Source organism: Tympanuchus pallidicinctus, unplaced genomic scaffold (assembly GCF_026119805.1).
Source record: "Tympanuchus pallidicinctus isolate F22 unplaced genomic scaffold, pur_lepc_1.0 scaffold26, whole genome shotgun sequence".
Taxonomy (NCBI): Eukaryota; Metazoa; Chordata; class Aves; order Galliformes; family Phasianidae; genus Tympanuchus; species Tympanuchus pallidicinctus.
Genome location: NW_026294743.1, coordinates 11,610,216 through 11,631,530, shown reverse-complemented (window position 1 = coordinate 11,631,530; position 21,315 = coordinate 11,610,216). Strand labels below are relative to the sequence as shown.

At 44.0% G+C, this 21,315-nt stretch overlaps 2 protein-coding genes and 1 long non-coding RNA gene across 4 annotated transcripts in view; all 3 read left to right on the top strand.

Moving 5' to 3' along the window:
• Nucleotides 1–21,315, top strand: part of RXFP1 (relaxin family peptide receptor 1) — a 61,926-nt gene that overhangs the window by 491 nt on the left and 40,120 nt on the right. Inside the window, exon 1 of one of the 2 annotated variants that reach the window (XM_052690354.1) lies at nt 13,935–14,501. The exons of the other annotated variant lie outside the window; for it this stretch is intronic. Coding sequence (XP_052546314.1) covers nt 14,453–14,501 — 49 coding nt within the window. The 5' untranslated portion in view covers nt 13,935–14,452. Of the gene's footprint in view, nt 1–13,934; nt 14,502–21,315 lie in introns of those variants that run through there. 2 annotated transcript variants of the gene reach the window in all.
• LOC128084400 (uncharacterized) lies at nt 322–2,510 on the top strand. Its single transcript, XR_008208515.1, has 3 exons — nt 322–353; nt 780–1,008; nt 1,483–2,510. It is a non-coding gene; the product is annotated as an uncharacterized LOC128084400 (long non-coding RNA).
• On the top strand, nt 3,606–6,440 carry LOC128084388 (zinc finger CCCH domain-containing protein 11A-like). Its single transcript, XM_052690410.1, has 7 exons — nt 3,606–3,716; nt 3,908–4,027; nt 4,146–4,269; nt 4,609–4,692; nt 4,781–4,882; nt 5,195–5,334; nt 5,883–6,440. The coding sequence occupies exons 1-7, from the start codon at nt 3,663–3,665 to the stop codon at nt 6,108–6,110; spliced, it is 852 nt and encodes a 283-aa protein (XP_052546370.1). The 5' UTR covers nt 3,606–3,662; the 3' UTR covers nt 6,111–6,440.

Genomic DNA, 21,315 nt, shown 5'->3' with positions numbered 1-21,315 from the left:
AGGGATAAAAACAAATGTGCTTTTCCTTTGATGGTTTCATGAAGAAACACATCAGTCTTGTAGGGAAAAGCTATTTCAGGGGGAATTTGTGATAGTAAGTGCTGCTCATGCCAGCCCTGGCTCAGGAGAGTCCGTAAGGCACCACCTTTTCCTCAGCGTTTTTGTTAGCACAAATATTAAAAGTGCTGAGGGCATGAGATGACACACGAAATCCTTGGCTTGAAACAGGGACGTGGACAGCCCTCGTGCTGAATGCCTTCTGTGTCCTCATCCAGGGCAGCCCTGGCAGTGCCATTGGTGCCAAAGTCCATGTCTTCCACGCGGTGAAGGAGCTGGAGCCTGGGCGGGTGCTGGTGAGTAGCCCTTGGGATGAATAAGGGAAGAGGGGCAGTGCTGAGGAAAGATATCAAATGGTCTTCAGAAGGGTGGTAGGTGGAACATGGAGCCCAATGAGTGCCCCAAGAACTCAGGAACACAGGGAGAGAACCCAACATTCCAAGGGGGACACAGAATTCTGTGTGGGATCCTGGCTCCCAAAAAGGGACTGAGGGCTTGTTTGTTTGTTTGTTTGTTCATATTTTGTAAAACAAAGCTTCCCTTGTTGTGTTAGAACAATGTTCTGAAGTTTGATATTTGTCTCTACCTTCCTTCATCAGCTGGGACGTTGATGCTGCTGCACACATCTCCTGTTTGGTCATTGTGGTTTGTGTAAAAGATTGGTGAGATGCGCAATCTCTGCATGAAATTTCATTCAAGTGTTTTCCTTTATTTGCCCCTAGGAAGCAATGGCTTGGAAATGGCGGTGTCAGCCAGGAGCCGCACAGCAAACTGAAGTCTCATCATGTGGATCTGTTGAAAACCGCCGTGATGACAAAGGAACGCTTGGGTCGTTTCTGTGCTGACTGTCACACAGCCTTGCGGAGCAGGTAGGGACATGGCATGGCAGAGAAAAGGGATTTCTCTTACGGTGGAAAAGGTGCCCAAGGAACGTTCACATCCCACGTGCAGGTGTGTAACCCCCCCTTGCCCATGCCCCACGTGCTTCTGAATGGGCAGCACAGCTTTTGGTTCCCTCAGTCACCTGTGGCACAGCACATCAGGCTTTCTGCAGGCGTGGGAAATCATCCCATCGCTTTGTGCCTTACAAGGAAAAGGAAAACTTCCTCTTGTGAGAGTCCGACTTCCAACCCTTACCGCCTACAGTGAAGAAGATGCCCTTTTTCTTGTATCCTTCAATTCCAAGTGCATATTTTCCAAAAGGCACAAGAATTCAAATTTGAACTCCAGCAAGCAATTTCAGTGTCTATTTCTGATTGTGGCAATTATTCAGTTCAGAGGTCCCACTTAATCTAAGGTGCCTGTTTGAATTCAGACAAAGGCTGCAGTTGCAACTGACTCCCCAAGACTGCAATAGGAGGTGGTGACACAGCCTTGGGCTTCCGTGTTTGTGCTAATCCCACGTTTCCTTTCTCTGCCTTGCAGGGCAGCTCGTGCTGGAAGTGGCCAGGGTCGCACTATGGATGAAGGTCGGCGTGGGAGCAGCTGCTGATGGGAGCAGGAAGTCCAGGCTGATGCACGCTGAGGCATCTCTTGGTGCGGTACCAGAGGTGGCAGTAATGATGTCGGGGCGCAGCTGCAGAAGAACGTGAGGAGCTCCCCAGCAGGAAGCCACAAAACCTGCAGAAAGCTGCAGGAGAGCCAGAGCGTGCGCGGGAGCCCAGGAGGAAATGCAGCCCAGGAGTTGGAGCTGCGCCTTGCCATGGAGTGCTGCGGCCCACGGCCAGAGCTATTCTGCCTTGGCCGCGCCGGCTTCCCAAGCAGGACGTGTGTGTCTGCGTAAAAACCAGAGGGCTGGCTCATCCAAATGCTTGCTGATTGTTTGGAAGATCAAATCCTTCAGGCCTCCAAGCAGGAGGCAGCCCGAAGGCAACATCTCCTGGGTGCAGTCGTGCAGAGCCTGAGTGAGAGGCTGACCCGAGATGGCTGCACAGAGTCACCTTAATTTCTCTGTTATCTTACTTCCAATAACCCCACTGGGTGACCCTTGTGTCGGTCTCTTAGAATTTGGATCTCGGAGGTGTGCGCTTCCTTTGCTTAGAATGAAAGCGCAGGAGTGATGCGGAACCGTGCTGAGGTCACAGTCGTTGCTGGGGTGGCAGGGCTTGGCCCTCCTGGCGAGCAGAGCTGGTGCTCTAGTGAGCGAGTGGCACACAGAGACTGAGCTCTGAGCGTTTTGTGGAAGGGATCATCCTTGAGAGCCCGTCAGAAGCACCGCTTTGGCGAGTGTGTGACCTGGGCACAGCCTGGACTGACCTGGACCAAGAGGTGAGCTGGGCTTGGTGCTGCGTGGTGGCTGGAAGGAGTCTCAGCAGCAAAGCTGGGCTGGGGGGGAGTTGCCAGCTCAAACGAGGCCCTTCCCAATGGCTGTTTCCAGGGGAAATTGATTCTCTGAGAGATTCAGTCACCCGTTTGGGTGAGGATGACGAATTGCCGTCACTCCCCTGTGTAACGCTGCAGTGCCACGGAAAGTGCAGCAGTAACAACAGGGTGGCAAAGTCCTAGGCTGCAGCAAGGGAGGATTTGCTCAAGTGCAGCAGCTGCGGACACAGAAAGAAAGGAAAAAAGCTGCTGAGCCTTGGAAGGCCTCAGGTAGCAGGGATCTCCAGTCAGACACCCTTGCCTCCACTGCCAACCCTTCAGTGATGTCTGGGAAGAGTTTGCGTGCACCTGAGCTGCCCTGCCTTCCCACCAGGTGCTCAATCACTGCCTCAAGCTGTGGCTGCCCATTGCCACACAGCTTTGCCACTACAAAACTGCTGCTGGGCCCCAGCCTTCATCTCAGACAGGACAAAGGAAGAAGAGCACAGACTTGATGCAGTGCAACTTGTGCTTTAATGCCCCACGGAGCGCTGGCTGTGCCGTATCCAGCCCATTTTTACCAAAACCCCCCTGAAGTCCCGGTGGAGAGCCGGGTGCTCAGCTGGGGACATGCACTGTCCGGTGACATCACAGGCACGGTGACATCACAAGCACTGTGCTGGGGCCGTGGCTGCCACCAGTGAGTGCCACAGCCGTGAGCGCTGCGCAGCAGTGTGGACACGCTGCGTCAGCTCTCGTCCCGGCTGGCAGTGAGAGTGGTGGAGGCTGACGGGTGCTGCCCGCTCTCGCTGACGGTGCTGCTCAGCCATTGGGCTGGAGTGTGAGCTGGAAGGGAGAGGGACTGCAGCTGTGCCTGGTAAGCCAGAACTGTAGGTTTGTCAAACGTGGGAGTCGTACCAGTGCAGCCATTGCAGCTGCAGCAAGAGGAGAAGCTGAAGGGGGTCATTTTCATGTCAGGAACGCAAAATGTGTGCTGCTAGGTGTATAACTGGTGGTGAGATGGAGGACAGTGCTTGGTGGGAGAAGTCGTGGCAGTTAGACACAAGTTGGATCTAGACTTGGCAGAGTTCTTGCAGCCAGCTGCTTCTGAGACTCCTCGAAAGTCAGCATAAAAGAAGAAAGCTGGGAAAATGCTTATTCCTCATGGTTCTTCCCTTGTTGACTCTTTCCTTAGGGTTCCACTCTGAAAGGTGATCTTGGGTCCAAGCAGTCCCAGAGCGCAGCCGCCTCTTTCCAAGAGCGGGGAATTCCTTTGGAGAGGGACTTGCTCCAAGAAGTTCCCCATGCCTCGGAAAGGAGTCGACTGCCACTTCTATTTCAACTCTGTCTGCTTTAAGGTATGGTTGGGTGTCTTTTGCCTGGATTTCCTTCCTTTCCCCGCTTTGAAGAGGAAGGGGTGGAGCAGGGGGAGACCTGCTGGCGATGCGTTGCCTTCATCAGCGGTGGGATTGTGCGCTCCCTGCTACCAACCTGGGCCGACAGCACGGACGTGTTTCAGGCTGTGCCCTTATTTTCCTTTTGCTGGCAGGGAGACAGCTGTCCATTCCGCCACTGCGAAGCAGCTCTGGGGAGTGAAGAGGTCTGCAAGCTGTGGATGCAGGGTCGCTGTTCCAGCAGCGACTGCAGGCTGAGACACACGAAAATTGATGTGAGTGTTTGCCTAAAGATGAGCTCTCCGCTTCTCTCTGGCACGAGCTGCAGCGCTGCATCTGTCTGCAAACCTCCTCTGCCTGTTTCCATGACCCTTCCTTTCCTTCTCTCTTCAGAAGAAGCGCAGTGAGATTCCCTGCTTTTGGGAGAATCAGCCGGGAGGCTGTCAGAAGGCCCACTGCCCTTTCCTTCACTTGAAGGAACGCAGTGGGAATGGACCGACTGTACCACCAAGTGACGGTGAGTTCCTGATGGCATGAAGCACGAAAGACTTAATGATGACTATTACTTCTGAGCGGGTGCAGGATGTCAGGTAACATTCATTGGGGAGTGCAAGGAAGAGCGGTGATAAGTGAAATATTGGTTTGTGTTTTGGCTGTCAGAATAGGGGTGGGTGTTTGCTGGAGAGGGGTAAATGCATTGCAGGTCTGTGCCGACTGCAGAAATGGCACAACGTTTGAGCAGGGGAAAGGCAAACGCAAGAAACTATGCTTGAACACTGGAAGCTTGTGGCTTGGTGTGCTGAAACCTTCCTCCAAAGAGATGCTCTTCAATTATTTCTTGTCTCCTTTCTGCCAGAAGCTGACACGAGCCTTCCTCTGAACAGCGGCCCTGCAGAAAGTCTGGAGAGCCAGACAGAGGTTGAGAAGGCAGCAGCGAGAGGTACAGACACTGAACAGGCATCTGGGTTTGAGGCGCTGCCTTTCTACTCCCATGTTCTGATTGTTCTCTCCTGGACTGTTCTCTGCAGGTGACATCCCATCTTCCTCCCATGGCCCGGCTGCGCAAAAGCGCAAGCGATGTGAGGAGAAGGCCAAAGCAAGCGAGTTGCCTCTCAAGAAGAGAATCAAGGGTGAGCAGCAGGAGCTTGTTGCAGTGCCTCAGCACAGTCATGCTGCCACTCAGCATTGCTGTGTGTCAGAGTTTTCCTTGCCCTGGACTATTGCTGAGTGCAGCTCGTGGGTTTCTTTGTTCCTTTCGATGCGCTGTTGGTAGAGATGGCTGTGTGCAAAACATTGCTGAGAATCCTGGGCATGGCAATGTAATTCCGCTGGCCAAATGTATTTAGCTTTGTTGTGGGTTGGGTTGTGGGAATGATAGGAGAACGGGGATTTCTCTTGGGCCACAGCAAGACCTTATCAGCAACCTCTTCCTTTTACTGCAGCTGGACGCAAGGTGTTCCTCAGGTCTGCTGCTTGGAAATCCACCTTCCCCACGAAGCAGACACTGAAGCGGAAGGCAGCGGACATGGAACCGTCTGCTGCTGAGGACACCGATGAGCCCCCAGCCCGAAAACTGCCTACGGTAAGAGCAGCAGAACAGCAGCAGTGCATACGGAAGGTTTACACTGCACTTGAAGTCAAGGTAGACATTTCAAGTGTTCTGCAGGTCTGCTGTTTCCTTTGAAGGCAGCAGATGTCTCACAGGGTACTTGTGGAAGACCTCTATTTTGGGTAGATGTAGAGCAAGGATTATGTAAGACTCTGTGATTCTACAATTCTCAGATTGCTCTGTGGTGTGAAGGATTTTGTCCACGAATGCTGCGCTGTTAAAAGCACCCCAGGTCATTGTAACCCTCAAGAGAAGGCTTTCTTCAGGAGCCCCGTGCTTCTGTATTTGGGTTCAGGCTCAGCAGTGCCCAGGGGATGGAGGAGCAGTCCTCAAAGATCATCCAGTGTTCCAGCTGTCCTGCTGTGGCCAGGGCTGCCAGCCACGAGATCTGACAGCCTGAAACCCATCCAGCCTGGCCTTGAATGCCTGCAGGGATGGGGCATCCACAGCTTCTCTGGGAAAAGAAGCTACTTAGGAAGCTCTGAGCCGTGCTTCATACACACTGTCTTGTTTCTTCCTAGGCCATCGTTCCAGCCCTGCCTGGGGACAGCCTGGTGACCGTTGCTGCAGTTAAAACACCTCCCTGCACAGAGGCAGGGAAAGCGCTCGTCTGTGAGGATGATGACATCGAGAAGTTGATGATGGAAATCATTGGAGATGAGTTAGGAGACATTGACATGGACAGTGAGAAGGATACGGACGAGCTCCTTCAGGAACTGTCAGACATCATTGACAGTGTAACACCGTAGTCTGATTGTGTATTTTAAAACAAACAACAACCAAAAACAATTAAAACCAACCCTATTTCTTTTCAACCAACCTTGTTCCTTTTCTTTCTTATACTGTGGGGACACTTTTCCTGAAACTGTGCAACGAGTCTGAAAGCAAACTGGTCAAAATCAGCAGCGCCTGCATTCTGTTCTCCTGATTTCCCTGCTGCTCAGAGTTCAGGGGCTCTCATTCTCTCCTTGTGGTTTTCTACGTGGTACAGAATTATGACTGGAATATTTGTAACCGGAGGACAGTATGAAACATGATCTTCAGCCTTGTCCCCCTTGGAAGAGAACAATTTTGATGACCCAGAGCTATGCCATTACTTCCTACCTCCTGACAAGGCCCTTGCCCAAAGTGCTGGGACACAGATTTCTGGACACAACAGGAGAAATTGCTGGCTGTGAGCACAGATAGCCCCTCTAAGGATGGCTGGACTTCCCAGTAGGGAACAACTGGGGATTCTGCTCTCACCGTGCCAGAGTTTGTCCTGGGCACCTTCACAATTACTTCCTAAACTAAAGAAGAACTCCTTTTACCTGCTTGAAAGACATCGGTCTCAACAGGTGCTCCGTGTCTCCGGTACTGCAGGATTCACAGGTCAGTGATGGTTGAGTTTTACTCTGTTGCACATGGGGGCAATACCCTAAAGCCAGTGGCTGGAAAAAGGGATAAAAACAAATGTGCTTTTCCTTTGATGGTTTCATGAAGAAACACATCAGTCTTGTAGGGAAAAGCTATTTCAGGGGGAATTTGTGATAGTAAGTGCTGCTCATGCCAGCCCTGGCTCAGGAGAGTCCGTAAGGCACAACCTTTTCCTCAGCGTTTTTGTTAGCACAAATATTAAAAGTGCTGAGGGCATGAGATGACACACGAAATCCTTGGCTTGAAACAGGGACGTGGACAGCCCTCGTGCTGAATGCCTTCTGCTCAGGAGGTTGGATTTATACTCAACATTGTTTGAATTTAATTAACTACACTAAAACCATTTCAGCATGCAGTCATTGATTCATCTTTTGTAATAAAGAAATAGAAAGGCTGTGTGAGCTGATAAATACAGATCTGGAAGAAGGCAGCTCTACTGCACGGGCATTGAAATGATGCCTGAGTAAAGCAGATATAGACCAGAAAGATAGTAATTATTTCTTAGAGCTGAGTCCATGAGTTTCTGATTATTTGTTTACCATTTGGGGGCAATTATAAGATCAATAAAGAAAGATAACTGTTAATTTATGTTTTCTCATAAGTCTGAAGATAAAAGATGAATAGAAATGTAGGTAGTAAAAAAAAATGTACACTGATCAAAATCTGTAGAAAAATACCATTTATTTTAAGCACTTTATAAAGACTAAAGCCAGAAAGGGTGCTAGATTACTGCAATCATATAGCTTGTATGTGAGCAAAATGCTGTATTACGTCTTCTGGGTCACTGCGGATGTGGCCTGTAATGTTTAAGTGAAAGCACCTGAGAGTTTTATTTCACTCTGCTTCAACAGCATACAGAAAGTAGGCATTCTTCTGCCTGAGCACTCCGAAGACTTAATTTCAGAGCACACCTGTGCACCAAAATAGTGTCAGCATCTATACAAAGCATAATGATGGCTCCTGCTGCTTTCTTTAACATAAGCATGTGTCAGCACTGACCAGTACCGATCGTATTGCTTCCTTTCATGCCACAGACCAACATTTAAAGCTTTTAAGCAAGATGCAGAAGATTCCGTTCAGTTCTCTCATATCATGGAGGAGCTTACAAGGGATCAAAGGGAAGATACTGAACTGTTTCCCTTATTGGAGGTACGTTTTGGGACCAAAAATAATCCCAAACTGAGGCAGAAAGGAGAGCACGAGTTGCAACATGCCACTGCAATGCTAGTGGTTGCCTCGGGTTTTCTAGGGTTTTTGTCTCTACCGTGAAGATTTTTTTCTTGAATTAACACAGAAATCAGCCTCAGATTAAAAAGAAAAAAAAAAAAGAAAAAAAAACCTTAAATGTAATATTTAGTTATCGTACTATTCATAAAAACTATAATTTATATTCTTAATAGTGTCAGAACGTTGGAGGTAATTGGAATAAAGTATCACCCAGGGGAAAACAGTATGTTGTGTTAGTCATCCAAACAGGTGGAGAAAATGCCATATAGTTTTGCTTTAATTGCTGATTATGTAAAACTATCAGTCTTTCTAGCCCAGCAGTTTCAGTTCTATTTAAATATAAAATCTGAAAATAAGTAAGAAAGAATTAGAGATCATAAGGTCCTGTGGTTTAACCCTTCATTCTGCATGATTGCTTTGAAAGTATTTTCTCCACTTGTATCATGAACAGTGCTTTTGAATTGTATGATTAAATCGAAATCAATTCCTCATGTTGGCTCAAGCTGCTCTTAGAAATAATGATTTTTTTCATGAGCAACTTGGTGGAAAGAGAAGTTCACCTAAATAAATAAAATAAATCTCTGCTAATGTCAACTCCTTCACCACAGGCAATCAGAGTAACAGCTGTGTCGACAACCAACATCTCCTCTGGCTCTAACAAGCAATTTTCATTTTATGCTTCTCAAAGACAGCAGTATTAGATACAGATAAATGCTGTACTTCCTTAGCCAATTGAATCAAATGTGGCTGTATGCAAAAGTACAAATCTAAACGCCAGCCCAAACAATGAATTTAGAGCCACAGTGTATTTAGGTCCTGAATATTTACTAACAGTAGCAAAATGATATTTTATTGGTCACCTGCAATTATATAGCAATGACCTTGGGATTTCTGAATTTCACAGCTCTCCCTCTGCCCTTTCAGTTCTGTTTTCTGGAGGCTGTTCCTGAAACACAAAATCAGGACTGTAATTTAAGCTGTTACATAGAAGCTGTGGGATTAGAACCAGACCTACTTTACAAAAGGCTGGTTCATTTTACAGAATTTTATTCACAATAATCCAGTAGCAAACTGTGGATATGGATTTTCTTACAGATAATTTCTCATTTCAGTGGCTCCTTCTTTAACATGGGCTCCACATACCTCCACGGGTGAATAGTCTTGACTCTTTATGTTTGCATAGGGTTAAATGGAAGTGACGCAGATGGCATTTCCAAATGTTCATACCAACATGTTTTGGTTTTTCCCTTTTGCTTAGAAGAAATATGCATAATCATAAATTTAGTGGTAGATGGATATTGACTTCTGCTGAATCTTAGTCCGTATAGAAGCTACTGACATTTAGACAGTTGATGGGAGTTGAACAGGGCTTTTCACAGTGGCCTTCAAAAGCAGTGCCTTCCTTATGCTTGCTTTACATGGACCCAAATATTCCCTCCATGATCTCTACCTTGCTAGGATTGGCCATCCTGGTACCACGCAAGTATTTCTCTCCAACTTTGAAATTGGCTTTGACAGTTCTCTAACACAGAGTCCTCATGGTTGAGTTATCGAAGCCTCTGTTTTGCCTTCTCCGTGGTTTATATACTCAATGTTTTTAGAGTTCACTCTCTCAAAGCATGGCTTAACTGGTACCATCTCATGTTAGAACATCACTAGTGAACGTTCTATGAATCTCACATCTTCCAATATTGTTTATTCAGCTCTTTGCATTTGAGAAATTTGTCTTCAGCTAAAACCTGAAGGATTGCACCACAGCTGGGAAGTGAACTCCTTTAGCATCAGCGAGAGGCAAGGGCAGGGACCAGAAAGCTCTGGAAACAGCGCCTTGGGAAAATAAGAGGTGCAAGAAGAATCCTGTTCATTGGGAGGATAGATTAACTGAGTACTGATGTTTTTGTCTAAGTAGCTTCTTCCCCTTTGTTGTCCTGGACCAATCTTACTCTCTGCTGACCTTCTCCTGTGGCACTACAGCCAAATTTTGTACGATTACCTTAGCTTAAAATAAGCATGGCAGAACTGGTATCTGCCACTTTCTGTTCTGAGACACCTATTGAACATATATATATGCTGGAGAAAAAAAAAAAAAATCTGTGTTATCCTGTAATAAACCCCTGCAAGAGTAAACATCAAGTTCAGATCATTTCTCCAACAGAGGAAGGTCTCTTCCCTTCCTTCAGAAGCAAATGCCTGTAATCCCAGCTCAGCTGCAGCTGTGCTGATAAGAGGTGTGGAGGGAGAAATGAGAATTCAGAAGATAGTGCTGCAGAGGTCCTTTTCTGGTTAGCCTGGACTGTTAGGCCCAGTGCCCTAAGCTCTTTGGATTTTGGAAGGTAAGTCCTATTAAATCTGCAGTTGTGCAACAGGGAACATGTTGTCATTCTCTTACAATACTGATCGAGCCACAAGTGTCTGAGATAAATAAAAGCACTGAGTGCAGCTTGTGGTTTGGGAAGATGTAGATGGGATACTCTCTGCTTATGCCACTTGCATACTCTTGCACTTTTCCTAGGGAGTTTTTAGCTCACCTCTCTCCAAATTTAGGGAAGTGTTACGTGAAGAATGTATCCTCCAAAGATAACAGTCACTTGTAAAACATAAACGTCTTATTCTCAATCACAGTATCTGCAAAGCATGCTGATGGGGCTTTAAAAGCAATGTAAAGTAATTACAATTTAGCCAATTAAGCTCATTTGCATAATTAAATGATTGGGATTGTAGGATTGACATGCATAATGAATTTACATTTTAAATGCTGTGTTCTGAAGTTTTGCCTGTATATTAACTGTTCATTTTGCTATACTACAGAACCTAAGGGCTGTCCATCAAATAGCTGAGAAAGCAGAAGGTTCCCTTTCTTCCTATACATGAGCCATACGTTCTCTGTGACTGGATGGTTTTCAGCATTTCACTGGGGAAGTGAAGCAGTTGACAACAGGTGACAGTATTTTAATCTAAAGATTTCCTTTGCTTAATGAGCAGCTCTTAGGGTTATGAAATCACCATTGACATAGTTATTGTCTCGTCAGTCCTTAATTTAGTATGCAACACAACATCTCTTAATTAAACCAAGCAAAATTCCCACATTAGAAAAGAGTAAAAAATAACTCTTAGGTAGGTCTGTACTGCTTAGTACTTGGAGCAGTGTAGTAGCAGGTAGAGTTTATATGCATTTACTTCCTCCCCATAGATTAAAACATAGCAGTATCCACCTTTTATCCACCAATTGCTTCCACCTGTACTGGTGAATCTGCTTGACGTTTATCAGCTGTAATGTGTGTATACCAGTTTGAGATAAAATATTTGTTAACCTCCAAGGGTGAAGCTGCAGCCTGTGGATAAGCATATCTTATTCTCCAAGCTGAAAATAAATTCTACTTTATTTCTGCAGTAGCGATGATTTACAGGTTGGTATTTTTATTAATTGTGATATTTACAAAGGTTATACACAGATATGATTCGTTTACTTGTATGAGGTTCCTTCTATACAGCATCAAATGTGAACTGTAGAAAATACCACTACAAAGTGGCAATTTTTTTCAAGAAATGTTTATCTGAAAGAGCTTCCAAGTTAGGATTATTTTATTCTAGCCCCTGTGTACGTAATTAGATTTCTGGTGCTCACATGAGGTGACAATTCTCAGTAAAATAGTAATTGTGCTTATTTGGATTTAGTTCATGAATGTTTTCTGATAGTTTGTGGCACAGCGTTAGTTGAGTGTTTGGGTCTTTTTTCTCCATTTATCTGACAAATAGCAGAGTTTCAAGGCTCTGAAATTTTGGACCAACACTGTATACCTGTCAAGACAAATCAAACTGCTAGCCTGTATAAGTAGGCAGAAAATGTTAAATAGTACCTTTTGTTCTGGAGTGCTTTCAGTTTAAGATGAGGTAAAGGAAACATCATAACCCATACTGTGGGTTTCTCTGATGTTCTTGGAGTTTAATTACAGAATTAAGTAGTAATGTCAGCACATGATGACCATCCTACTGAAGCTGAATGTCTTCTTTAGCAGTAATATGTTATTCTAATATGTTATTTCCTCACTCTAAAAGGAATTAACATGTAAAGACTATTGTTTTCTTGAAAACAGAACTCTAGAACACCAGTATTTATAGCTTTTTATGCTTTAGACGTAAGAACAGTTCTTACTGTGCACAAAAATGTGTAGATGTTTTGCAGGCAAGGCTGAACCATTTTTTAAAAGCCAATAATGTCCTATTTAATGTTCTGATAATGAGCTTCCTTCTGATTCTTTCGCTCTGTATTTCAAAGCATTCTTGCTTTTGTCTAACTGTAGCTCCTTGGTTTGAATATAATTACACTGAGGGAACGGGTGCCTCTCTTACGGTTCTCTCCTAAAGACCAGAAAGTTCTGCTGCTTTATGTGTTCTTATTAAGAATGTAGATGAAGTTTAGAAGAGGGAAGATCTCAGTGGATTTTCCATAGAGTTAGCAACAGAATTAACTCTAATGAGTGCACTTGCTAAAGGTCTTTGAAAGAAAGGAAAGCATTAGCTGGCAGTGACAATTCCCGCTGGGAAAGAGCTTCAGAAAACGTGTGGGTGATACGTCTTGCATTTTGTGATATATGTATACATTTTTTTTCCCTGTTTACTTTGAGCTAGAGAATCTTGAAGCTCTTGTAGCAGAGCAGGCTGTTTCTGAAGAAACAGCTCTCTTGTTTCGTTGTGTTATTATGTGAAAGTATCCTATTCCCAAAGCATGTAAATTCCAATTTCAAATGGAGGTGACTAGATGAGAAGGCCGAAGAGGAAGCTGTGCTAAAGAGCTTCTCTGGAAGTTTTCTCTAGAACCTATCTCATCCTGCAGTAAAGCTGTAGAGCTTTTATTTTATTTTTTCCCAAGCATATTTATTGAAAGTGTATTTGTCATTCTTCATGCTCAGATTCTTCCTCTAATTTTCACACCTTGGAAGCCCATTTTGCATAGCTCAGACATTAGCCATAGGCTGTCTAAGTGTCAAGCTTTGAAAGGTTGTTTGTGGCTTTATTTGAAATGCTTCAAAAGTAATTTTCACCTTATAAAATAAATCTTCTGTAGCTCCCTAACCCGTTTTTATTCAGGCACTGCCTCATACTAGCATTGGCACAGTGGATGCCAACAGGTTTTTGGGGGGCTTCCATAAGCAAGAACCTTTTGGTTTACCTCCTATATTTTGTTGTCTTTTTAGGTTAGAAACAAGATGACTGACAGCTTGTAATATCTATTTTGCAGACAACTTTGCCATAGCAACAGTGCAGGCTATGGTTGCCTATGGTGTAGATTTTTCCCAGTCTCTAAATATGCCTTTTCATGCAGGTGTTCATGCATGTGTACGCTTCCTTAGTCTGAGATGCCTTCTTCCCAACAACCCAGCTGTGGCTGGTGCCATGTTACCAGCATGGCCTGAGCCATCCTCACAAACTCTTAGAAACACCGAGATTTTTTGAATCAAAATGAATATTCAGAATCTCTTTCAGGACAGATAAAATTTAAGTCCTCCCCTTGAGTTCATCTCAGCATAGTGACTCTCTGAAATACGTCTTACTGGTGACCATTAGCCTTCACAAGGTTGGAAAAGATTTTAAAAACCACGTGTGTGTATGTGGTTGAGTTAAGGTGATACCTGCTGGATCTACTGGAAACTGCCAAGCCAAGGCAGAGGGGAACTTTCAAAGCACTTAAATAAGGAGAGAATCTGCAAAAAACTTACTTCCATATAGCATATAATTCTGAATGTCTCTCTTTGTTCTCTCAGATTAGTTCTTTCAGCTATGGCCGCGATGTGTAAAAGTAGTGACGCGCTGTTATTGGAAATAAATTACATTGTGCGTTTTTCTGCATTTCAGAGAGGGGCCGGATGGGTAGAAAGGGCTGTGTTTACATGTTTCACTTCCCCTTACTCGAGAAGCCACCAGCTTTTATCTAAACTGTACAAAATATTTAGTTTCAGACAGAGTTGCCTTAATAAAATGGTACTTTTCAGGCTTCTTGCAGTATCGCAACTTTAAAAAAGAAAAAAAAAAAAAAAAACCCAGCAAAATCTGGACTATTGATGACAATGATGACAGTTCTCTGGATCTGGCTGTGTTTTGTGCAGCAGCAGCTCTCCCCAGGGTGGACTTGTGTCCATGCACAGAGCCCAGCCTTCTCCTGCCACTGAGCAGAGCAGCCCCGGTGCGTGCGGCAGAGCTGAGGAGCTGGCGTGTCCCCCTGAAACTTTCTCCCCTATCTCTGCTGTGAGGTGTGTTCGTGTGCCAAGGAGGGGGAGAGAGAGACCCAGTGCAAAGGAGAGCAAGCAAGGAAGCCAAGGGAGAGAAGGGAGCTTGTTTCATGCACTGCTGAAGGCTGTCAGAGGCAGAGCGCAGCAGCAGCTCACCGGTGGGGTGCAATTTAAGGGACAACGCTTATTGACTTTATTCACTGAATTGCTGAAGGACAGATATGACATCTGACTGGTGCATCTATATATTCTTGCTTATTGGAACAAAGGGTAAGTACATCTGTCTCCTTTTCTTTGCAAAGCATAGAGCTAATAAACTTAAGTAGCAGATTTTGAACTACAGTATCTCAGTGCTGTTTTATCCTTTTTGATGGCAATTATTCTTTTATGGAACCTGAGTGTAATACAGTCTCTCAATGTTAGTAGCTACACTCTGAGATCAACTGATTTTTTTGTTTAATGCTTTGAGAGTTGCTAACACTAATTATGAGCCAGAATGCAAATAAAAGGAACGGTTTAAGCTGCAAGCAGGCTTGCTGTAAATATTTCATGAAGGTACCTGTAGAACCAACTCCTTTTACCTGCCTTGAAATCCACATTTTAGACTTCGTGCAGTAGTTTGCCACAATACTGCACAGTGCTATTGGAACTGATTGTTCCTAAAAAGTAGATCGTGCTCGGGTAGCAGAAATCATGCCGCCTGATTCAGCATGTGGTGTTCAAGTAGCAGGAAAGGTGAAGGTTGAATTAAATTCAAGTTTCCCCTCAGATGCAAAACACTTCAGTAAGGTGGGAGTTTCACCTTTAGTAACGTTTTCCTCATTCCAGCTGAGTACCATGTGTGTAGGTGCTGCTTTTACTCAGGTTAAGCTGCCCCTGTGCAGCTGCTGACACAGATCTGCACATGGGATTGTTGTAATGGCTATCATTTCCTTTGATTCTGATTTTTTTATGTTAAACACTTCTTGTTGTTGCAGTAGTAAACGTGAGAGTAATGCTTCAGTAATTTTGTAGGGTAGTGAATAGTGTAAGGCTGAATTCTTTTGTATGGAACAACAGCTGGCTCTCTGCTGCTTTTAAATTAAGCCTGTTTCAGTTTTCCTGTGCATACTAAGCCACGTAACAAAGGATATATAAGGGACGTTGCTCTCATTAAGAGTAGGAAATACAGCCCTGTTTATTGTTGTATTTATGGTAGCAAAGCTCAGTTAACTGTGGGAAAACTCTAAGTGGTTCTATAATGTTTTGGAGGAATACATGATATGAGTGCTGCAAGTGTGGGGGGGGGAAGAAACCAGCAATGTTAATTTATTAGGAATTAAGCAGGCTGTGGTAATGAGATCTTAACAAGCCTGTGAGAAAAGTATGGCTTCAATATGTGTCTGCATTCTCCATGAGCAGCCCTCCTATATTTAAAGATAGTACTTCAAGTTATGCAGAATATAAACTGCAGAATTTCAAACAAATTAAGCCTTTCACATTCTTGTTGCTATAGCAAAGCAGGAAAATGTTGAGACGTTCATACAAGACGTGCAAATTATTGTTGGTATCATTTCTGTTGCCTTACATTCACCTCCGCTGGAGAATTTATAAAATTTAATGGAATATTTTAAAGCATTTTGCAAAATGGGATTGCAGATGGGGTCTGTGAATGACTACAGGCCTTCCAATGCCGTGCTTTTGACAGCCGTTCCATTCTTAGGTACTCATTGTCTCCTCATCCCTGGCACAATACAGCCATAGGAGAAAATCACATGGCTTATCTAGATGTGATAGATGAGCAGCAGCTGCAGATCAGATTGTGCATGCCTACGCCCTCTGCAACCTGTTAGGGCTCTGTTTTGCACTCCTCTCATTTAGTGCCACTTCTGAACTCGCTCAGGGCACAGTCTGTGGCTCCATTGCCCTCCAGAGCTTTGGCCAGCAGTCTGCATTGTAACCTCACTCACACACTTCTTCCGCATGATGGATTCAAATCCTGCTCCAGTCTCTAGCTGATTTTAAAACACACTCTTCTGAAGGAATTACAGTTGTGTTTGGGATTTGAATTTGTTTGTTATGGGCTGCTAGAAGTTAGGGAATGTATTTATTCATTTTCTTAATTTCCACAACTCACAGATGCTCCTAAAAGAGTTAAATGAGAAACAGGAATCCCTCAAAAGTTCCTCTTGCCTGACCCACCCATATCCATTCCATTATTTTAACATTCACTAGCTGCAGTTGCACCTAAATAATTTCAACTGCCGATTCACCTTATTCCAAGTTCTTCATGAACTCATTTTATGTGAAAACTTTTCCTTTTTTTCATTCTTCATAAAAAACTAAGGAAAAAAAAAACCCAAACCAATAAACAACTGGTGGAAATGTAGCTTTATATATACCAGTAAATCTTGGCAACTGCCTGACTGCAGTGTAATCTCATGCAAGCTATTTTATACCGTGTGGAGGATTTTCTTTGAAAATGTCTGTACTATGATCTTTGAGTGTAGAAGTATCAATGGTAATATGATGACCCTGGAGCTGACAGCATCCCGTGGGTACTTAGGATGAATGTCTGCCTGAGTGCTTGCTCGCCTACTGACCCTCAGAGGCTGCTTAGGCACATGGCTGGCCCTGCACTGGGTGCTGCTGCAATTTCCCTGTTGTTAAAGCCATCAGCTGTAATCATCATAGTGAGGGTATTTGTCTCTAGAGTCACTTTGACTTACCATGTGGGGACAAATGCTACTTCAACCTCCTAAACTTGCCATTTCACAGACAGACCTTCTCACAATCCATTTATCAACTAAGAAAAGCTGAAGAACATCAGTGTCTAAAACTACTCAAAGTGGGATCGCTTACTGTCTTAAACCCGTGTCTGTCTGTACAATCTGTGCCCCTACCTGAAGTCTTCCAATCCTATTTCTTCTCATCCCTATAACTCCCTCTCTTCTTTACGTCCTTTTTCTTTTCCCCTTCCTTTCCTTAGCCTCGTTTCAAAATGACAAGGGAAGCTTTCTTAAGGCCATCTGAAACTTGTTAGCCCATCTTGCTCTTCCTGCACATGACGGCTGTTTTCAAGGCCAAGATCTCTTGTAACAAATGCTTTCTGTCAAATGTGGGACAGAGACCAACCCAAATCATCTGCAGAAGTGTATACTTATGATAATGCAGGATAGTGCTCTTGGTTACATTTTATGTAACATATTTTGAGATTGCTTCCAGATTTATAAACGGGAAAGTGAAATTGCTCAACCACTGCATGAGCTCTTATCACTCTGCAATAAGAATTTTTGGTTAATTTCTCTTTGCTTTCGCTTGTGCATCGATATGTGCAACAAAATGCAAGATCCTTACAGCAAATCAGGGATGAAGGCTAGATTTCCTGAGAAAGGCTTCCTTTACTTTCAGTTAGTGATGGTGACAAGTTTATGCACTGACCAAGTAAAGCTCTGTAAGTCAGAGCGTTATCGTCTGCACAGGCTGTCTGCATCCACCTTTGGGCAAGGCTGCTTCTGCCCCTTTGGTAATAAAGCTCAGGGCTTCCTGATTTGCAAACCTATCTTAACTCTTATGGCAACTCCACCAGGCTTTAACTGCTTGCTCTGGCACGTAGCGTGCCATATGGACTTCATTTCTTTTCCACCTTGAATTAAAAGACGCTTGTGTAAAGCTGCCAAAAGCACTGGAACTTTCCAGAAGAAGAGGAATTGACAATGCACACGTTGAATGATTCTGGAAATCTTATATTAATCAAACACTTCTTGCTTGGAATCAGATGCTTGAAATTTGTTGACAAAGAGAATAATCTTGAACCGAAGTGTAGTTTCGGCTTTCTATACAGAACTTAGATAACTGACGTGCCTGCTATAAAGATTTCTGCAACTAATCAATAGAAATTTCAATATTCTGTGCTTCCTAAGTGAAGTCCAGATTTGAATGTAGTAATTTTCCATGCAAAGCAAATTGCCGGTGCACCATCAGCACTGTATGAGGGAGGATACTAAATCCTTTTATGCCCACAGGTATTTTCTCTGATGCTTTGTAATCGCTTGGAATCTAATTATTTTTTTTTTAATATTTCTTTTCCTTGGTGCTTAAAGGAGAAAATGCCATTTCTTAAAAGAATAAGAGCATCTGCAAAGTTTCTCTGCAAAATCCCTGTGTGTGAGAGACAGTGCTCTCATGAGCTGCCCTGCTAGACCAGAAGAGCTTATTCAAGCTGAGTTACACTTATGTACAACTCATGTGAAAAACTTCTTAAAAATCACCTGTTTCCAACAGACTTTCCTCAACCCTAGAGACCAATGTGGAGTACATCAGAGCTGTCACCAGTGATCTCAGAGAGGGTTTCTTGGTAACGCTGTATCCCCTATTCTTTGAAGCCATCAAATCAGGCATCACCACTTCAAACAACATTTTGGGGTTATGAGAAGCTGAAGTTGTGTGTGAAAAGCAGAAAGTTGAAAATGTATTGGAAAGGACTGAGCAAGTAGAGATTAAAAGGAGGAGGTGGGACAAGAGAGAAGAGACTTAGAAAAGGAAATGGAAATCAGAAAAGCTGTAAATCTCAGAGGGCAGAAACTGACAAAAAGGCTGTGTAAAAGGGAGCTGGCAGGGAATAGTGAATTAAAGGATGAGGAGCTCAGAGAGGAAACCAGACTGCCTGGAGAGTAAGCTGAGAGAATGGTGATTCCATGCTGCCAGGAGATGAGTGGAGGGGAAGTAGGTAGTGGTGCCAGGCAAGAGGAGGTGGAAGTGGGGTAAGCAGCCATAGCCAAGTGGAGGAAAAAAAGGATCTGTGCTTGCTGAGGTGAGCCATCTTTTACAAAGCTGGAAAGGAAGCTCAAGATCTCTCACTGCAAAATGTCTCCACCTCCTGCATAACGTCTCTGATCAGGGGCTGGTAGTTAAAGCTTTCAGGTCTGGAGAGCTAAAGGTTGTGAACAGGTGATGTGACAGGGTGTCATCTTATGAAATGTGGAAGGAAAATTGATTTCCTCTTTAAGAGTCCAGGATGTTATCTGTATCGAACAGCATTATCAATTTTGCAAATGCTGTTTGCATCATCTTGGTACTTATGTTTACTTTCTCTTACGTACCCATAGTACATTTTCTTCACACTGTAACTTCCTGAGAATTTGTTCTTTGTGGACTGCATTTGTAGAATGAGTCAGAAATGAGTGCAGTCAATTATGTTGTCTGTGTGAGTACTTATTAATTTGTGGCAGAAGATAAATTATGATTGAGGCTGAGGATTACCAAATGATGTTCCTGGGATGAAGGCGACTGAACTCTGCTTTGGAAAACTGATTTCTATTCCTGCATCTTGCTCCACAGGGATTCTCTAAATGGCTTCATAAATAGATAATAATTATATGTTGGGTTTTCAAGTTGTCAGCTTGATAATCCTGATGCAGTGGTGAATATTTCACATCATTTCAGTGAAATGTGTGAAAGCTGTGCTTTAAGTAATCTAGGAAGCTGATTCTAAAACCTAAAATTAGGAGAAACATTTACCATGTTGCGTCAAGCTCTCTGTCTGAATAAAAATTCCTTATTCTAAACCGCAATCTCAAGTCTATGGGGACTTGAAAAAAGAAAGTCTGATTATTGTAGATAATATTCTCTAATTATTGTAGATTTAATACTGTAACTTAAAAGTGGGTAGATAGCAGACTAAGCAGCAGGATGCCAGTAATCTGTTGGAAGGGTCACCAAAGTGAAGGGAAAGCATCCACAGCATTATGTGGATGTGCATTTGCAGAAATGTATGAAATTTAAATGCTGTATGTGACAGCATTGCAAAGTACACTAATAACTGATGTTTGCACTTGGTTCCTATCGTAGGGGAGGAAAAAACATATGAGGCACAGCTTTGAAAGTGTGTTATAAGCCAAGCCAGCAAGACAGTGTGTGATATGAAGAAGTGGCTTTGTGTATTCTAAGAAGTAAGACAAAAGTAATGTTCGTTACCCATTGTGCTTGTCCCTCAGTGCTTGTGGGGGATCCAGTGTGCACTTGGCCTGTATGACACGTCAGTACAGATACAAGGGAGCATGGCTCCTTAGGAGAAGCATGGATCTGGAAGAGGCTCCTCAGCAATCAGCTGTGGCCTGGTGGGGGAAACTGGCCCTGGGATACAGACTTGTTCCTGCATAGCACACACTGGGGCAGGAAGTGGCCAGGCAGTGAGGAGGGAGAGCCCTCTGATACTGTGGATGAGTGCATGTCAAGCTGAGTAGAGCTTATCCAGAGAGGGCACTGAGTCACCCAGCCCTCTGTATCACAGGCCCCTGCCTTTCCCCCTGTGTGTCCAATAGCAATCCTGAAGGCTTTGCTCAGTCAGTGTTTCTTTCTGAAGTAATAGATGTGGCCCAGCCGAGATCAAGTACAACTACAGCACGGCAATCAAAGAGGCAGAGGCCATCAGACAGCTAAGGGTGGAACCATCAGAGGAGGATACCGCCTCTTCCTCCTTTGTTCTGCAGAGGAAACTCTGAAATTCACTTGATCTGGGTGAAGAGTCTTTCTCTGACTAGATGTGGTTGTCAACGCAGTGCTGAACGTGGGAGTGGGAGAAAATGCACAATGCTTAGAAAGTGAGGGTTTTGTTGAGTTGGTGTTGTTAGGTTTGGTTTAGTTTTGGTTTTTTTGTGGTTTTCTTGCATTAGTTTTGGGCTAGCAAATCCATGAATAATTTCAGGTTCACCATTCTGAAATTGCAGTTTAATACGAAGCTTTGGAGTAGTTGAGTTAGACCAGCACCACTTCAGAATCAGCTACTGAGAACATAACTGCATGAAGGCCTGGCCACAACGCAGAGCTAAGGTTTGTGCTGTTATTCCAGGGAGAAAATGAATTTGTATTAGTGAGACTAAAACCCGTGTGATCGTGGGTAAAATGTTTTGGATAGACTGACTAGTGGTGTTGCCAAAGACAAAGATGATTGTGGTTTTGAGTGTTGGTTTGAGAATGCCCATCTACCATGGGAGTAAACTCACCTATATTGTGTTCTAGTCTCCAATTCCATGCTATGCCACTTAAAATAACTCTTGTCCAGTTTCACCTAGGAACTATAGACACTGTTTTCTTGTATTCAGAT

Coding starts and splice junctions, on each gene's coding strand:
- LOC128084388 (XM_052690410.1), top strand. CDS start 3,663: ATGCCTCGGAAAGGAGTCGACTGCCACTTCTATTTCAACTCTGTCTGC. Junction 4,693..4,780: donor TGAGAAGGCAGCAGCGAGAG/GTACAGACACTG, acceptor TGTTCTCTGCAG/GTGACATCCCATCTTCCTCC. Junction 5,335..5,882: donor CAGCCCGAAAACTGCCTACG/GTAAGAGCAGCA, acceptor GTTTCTTCCTAG/GCCATCGTTCCAGCCCTGCC.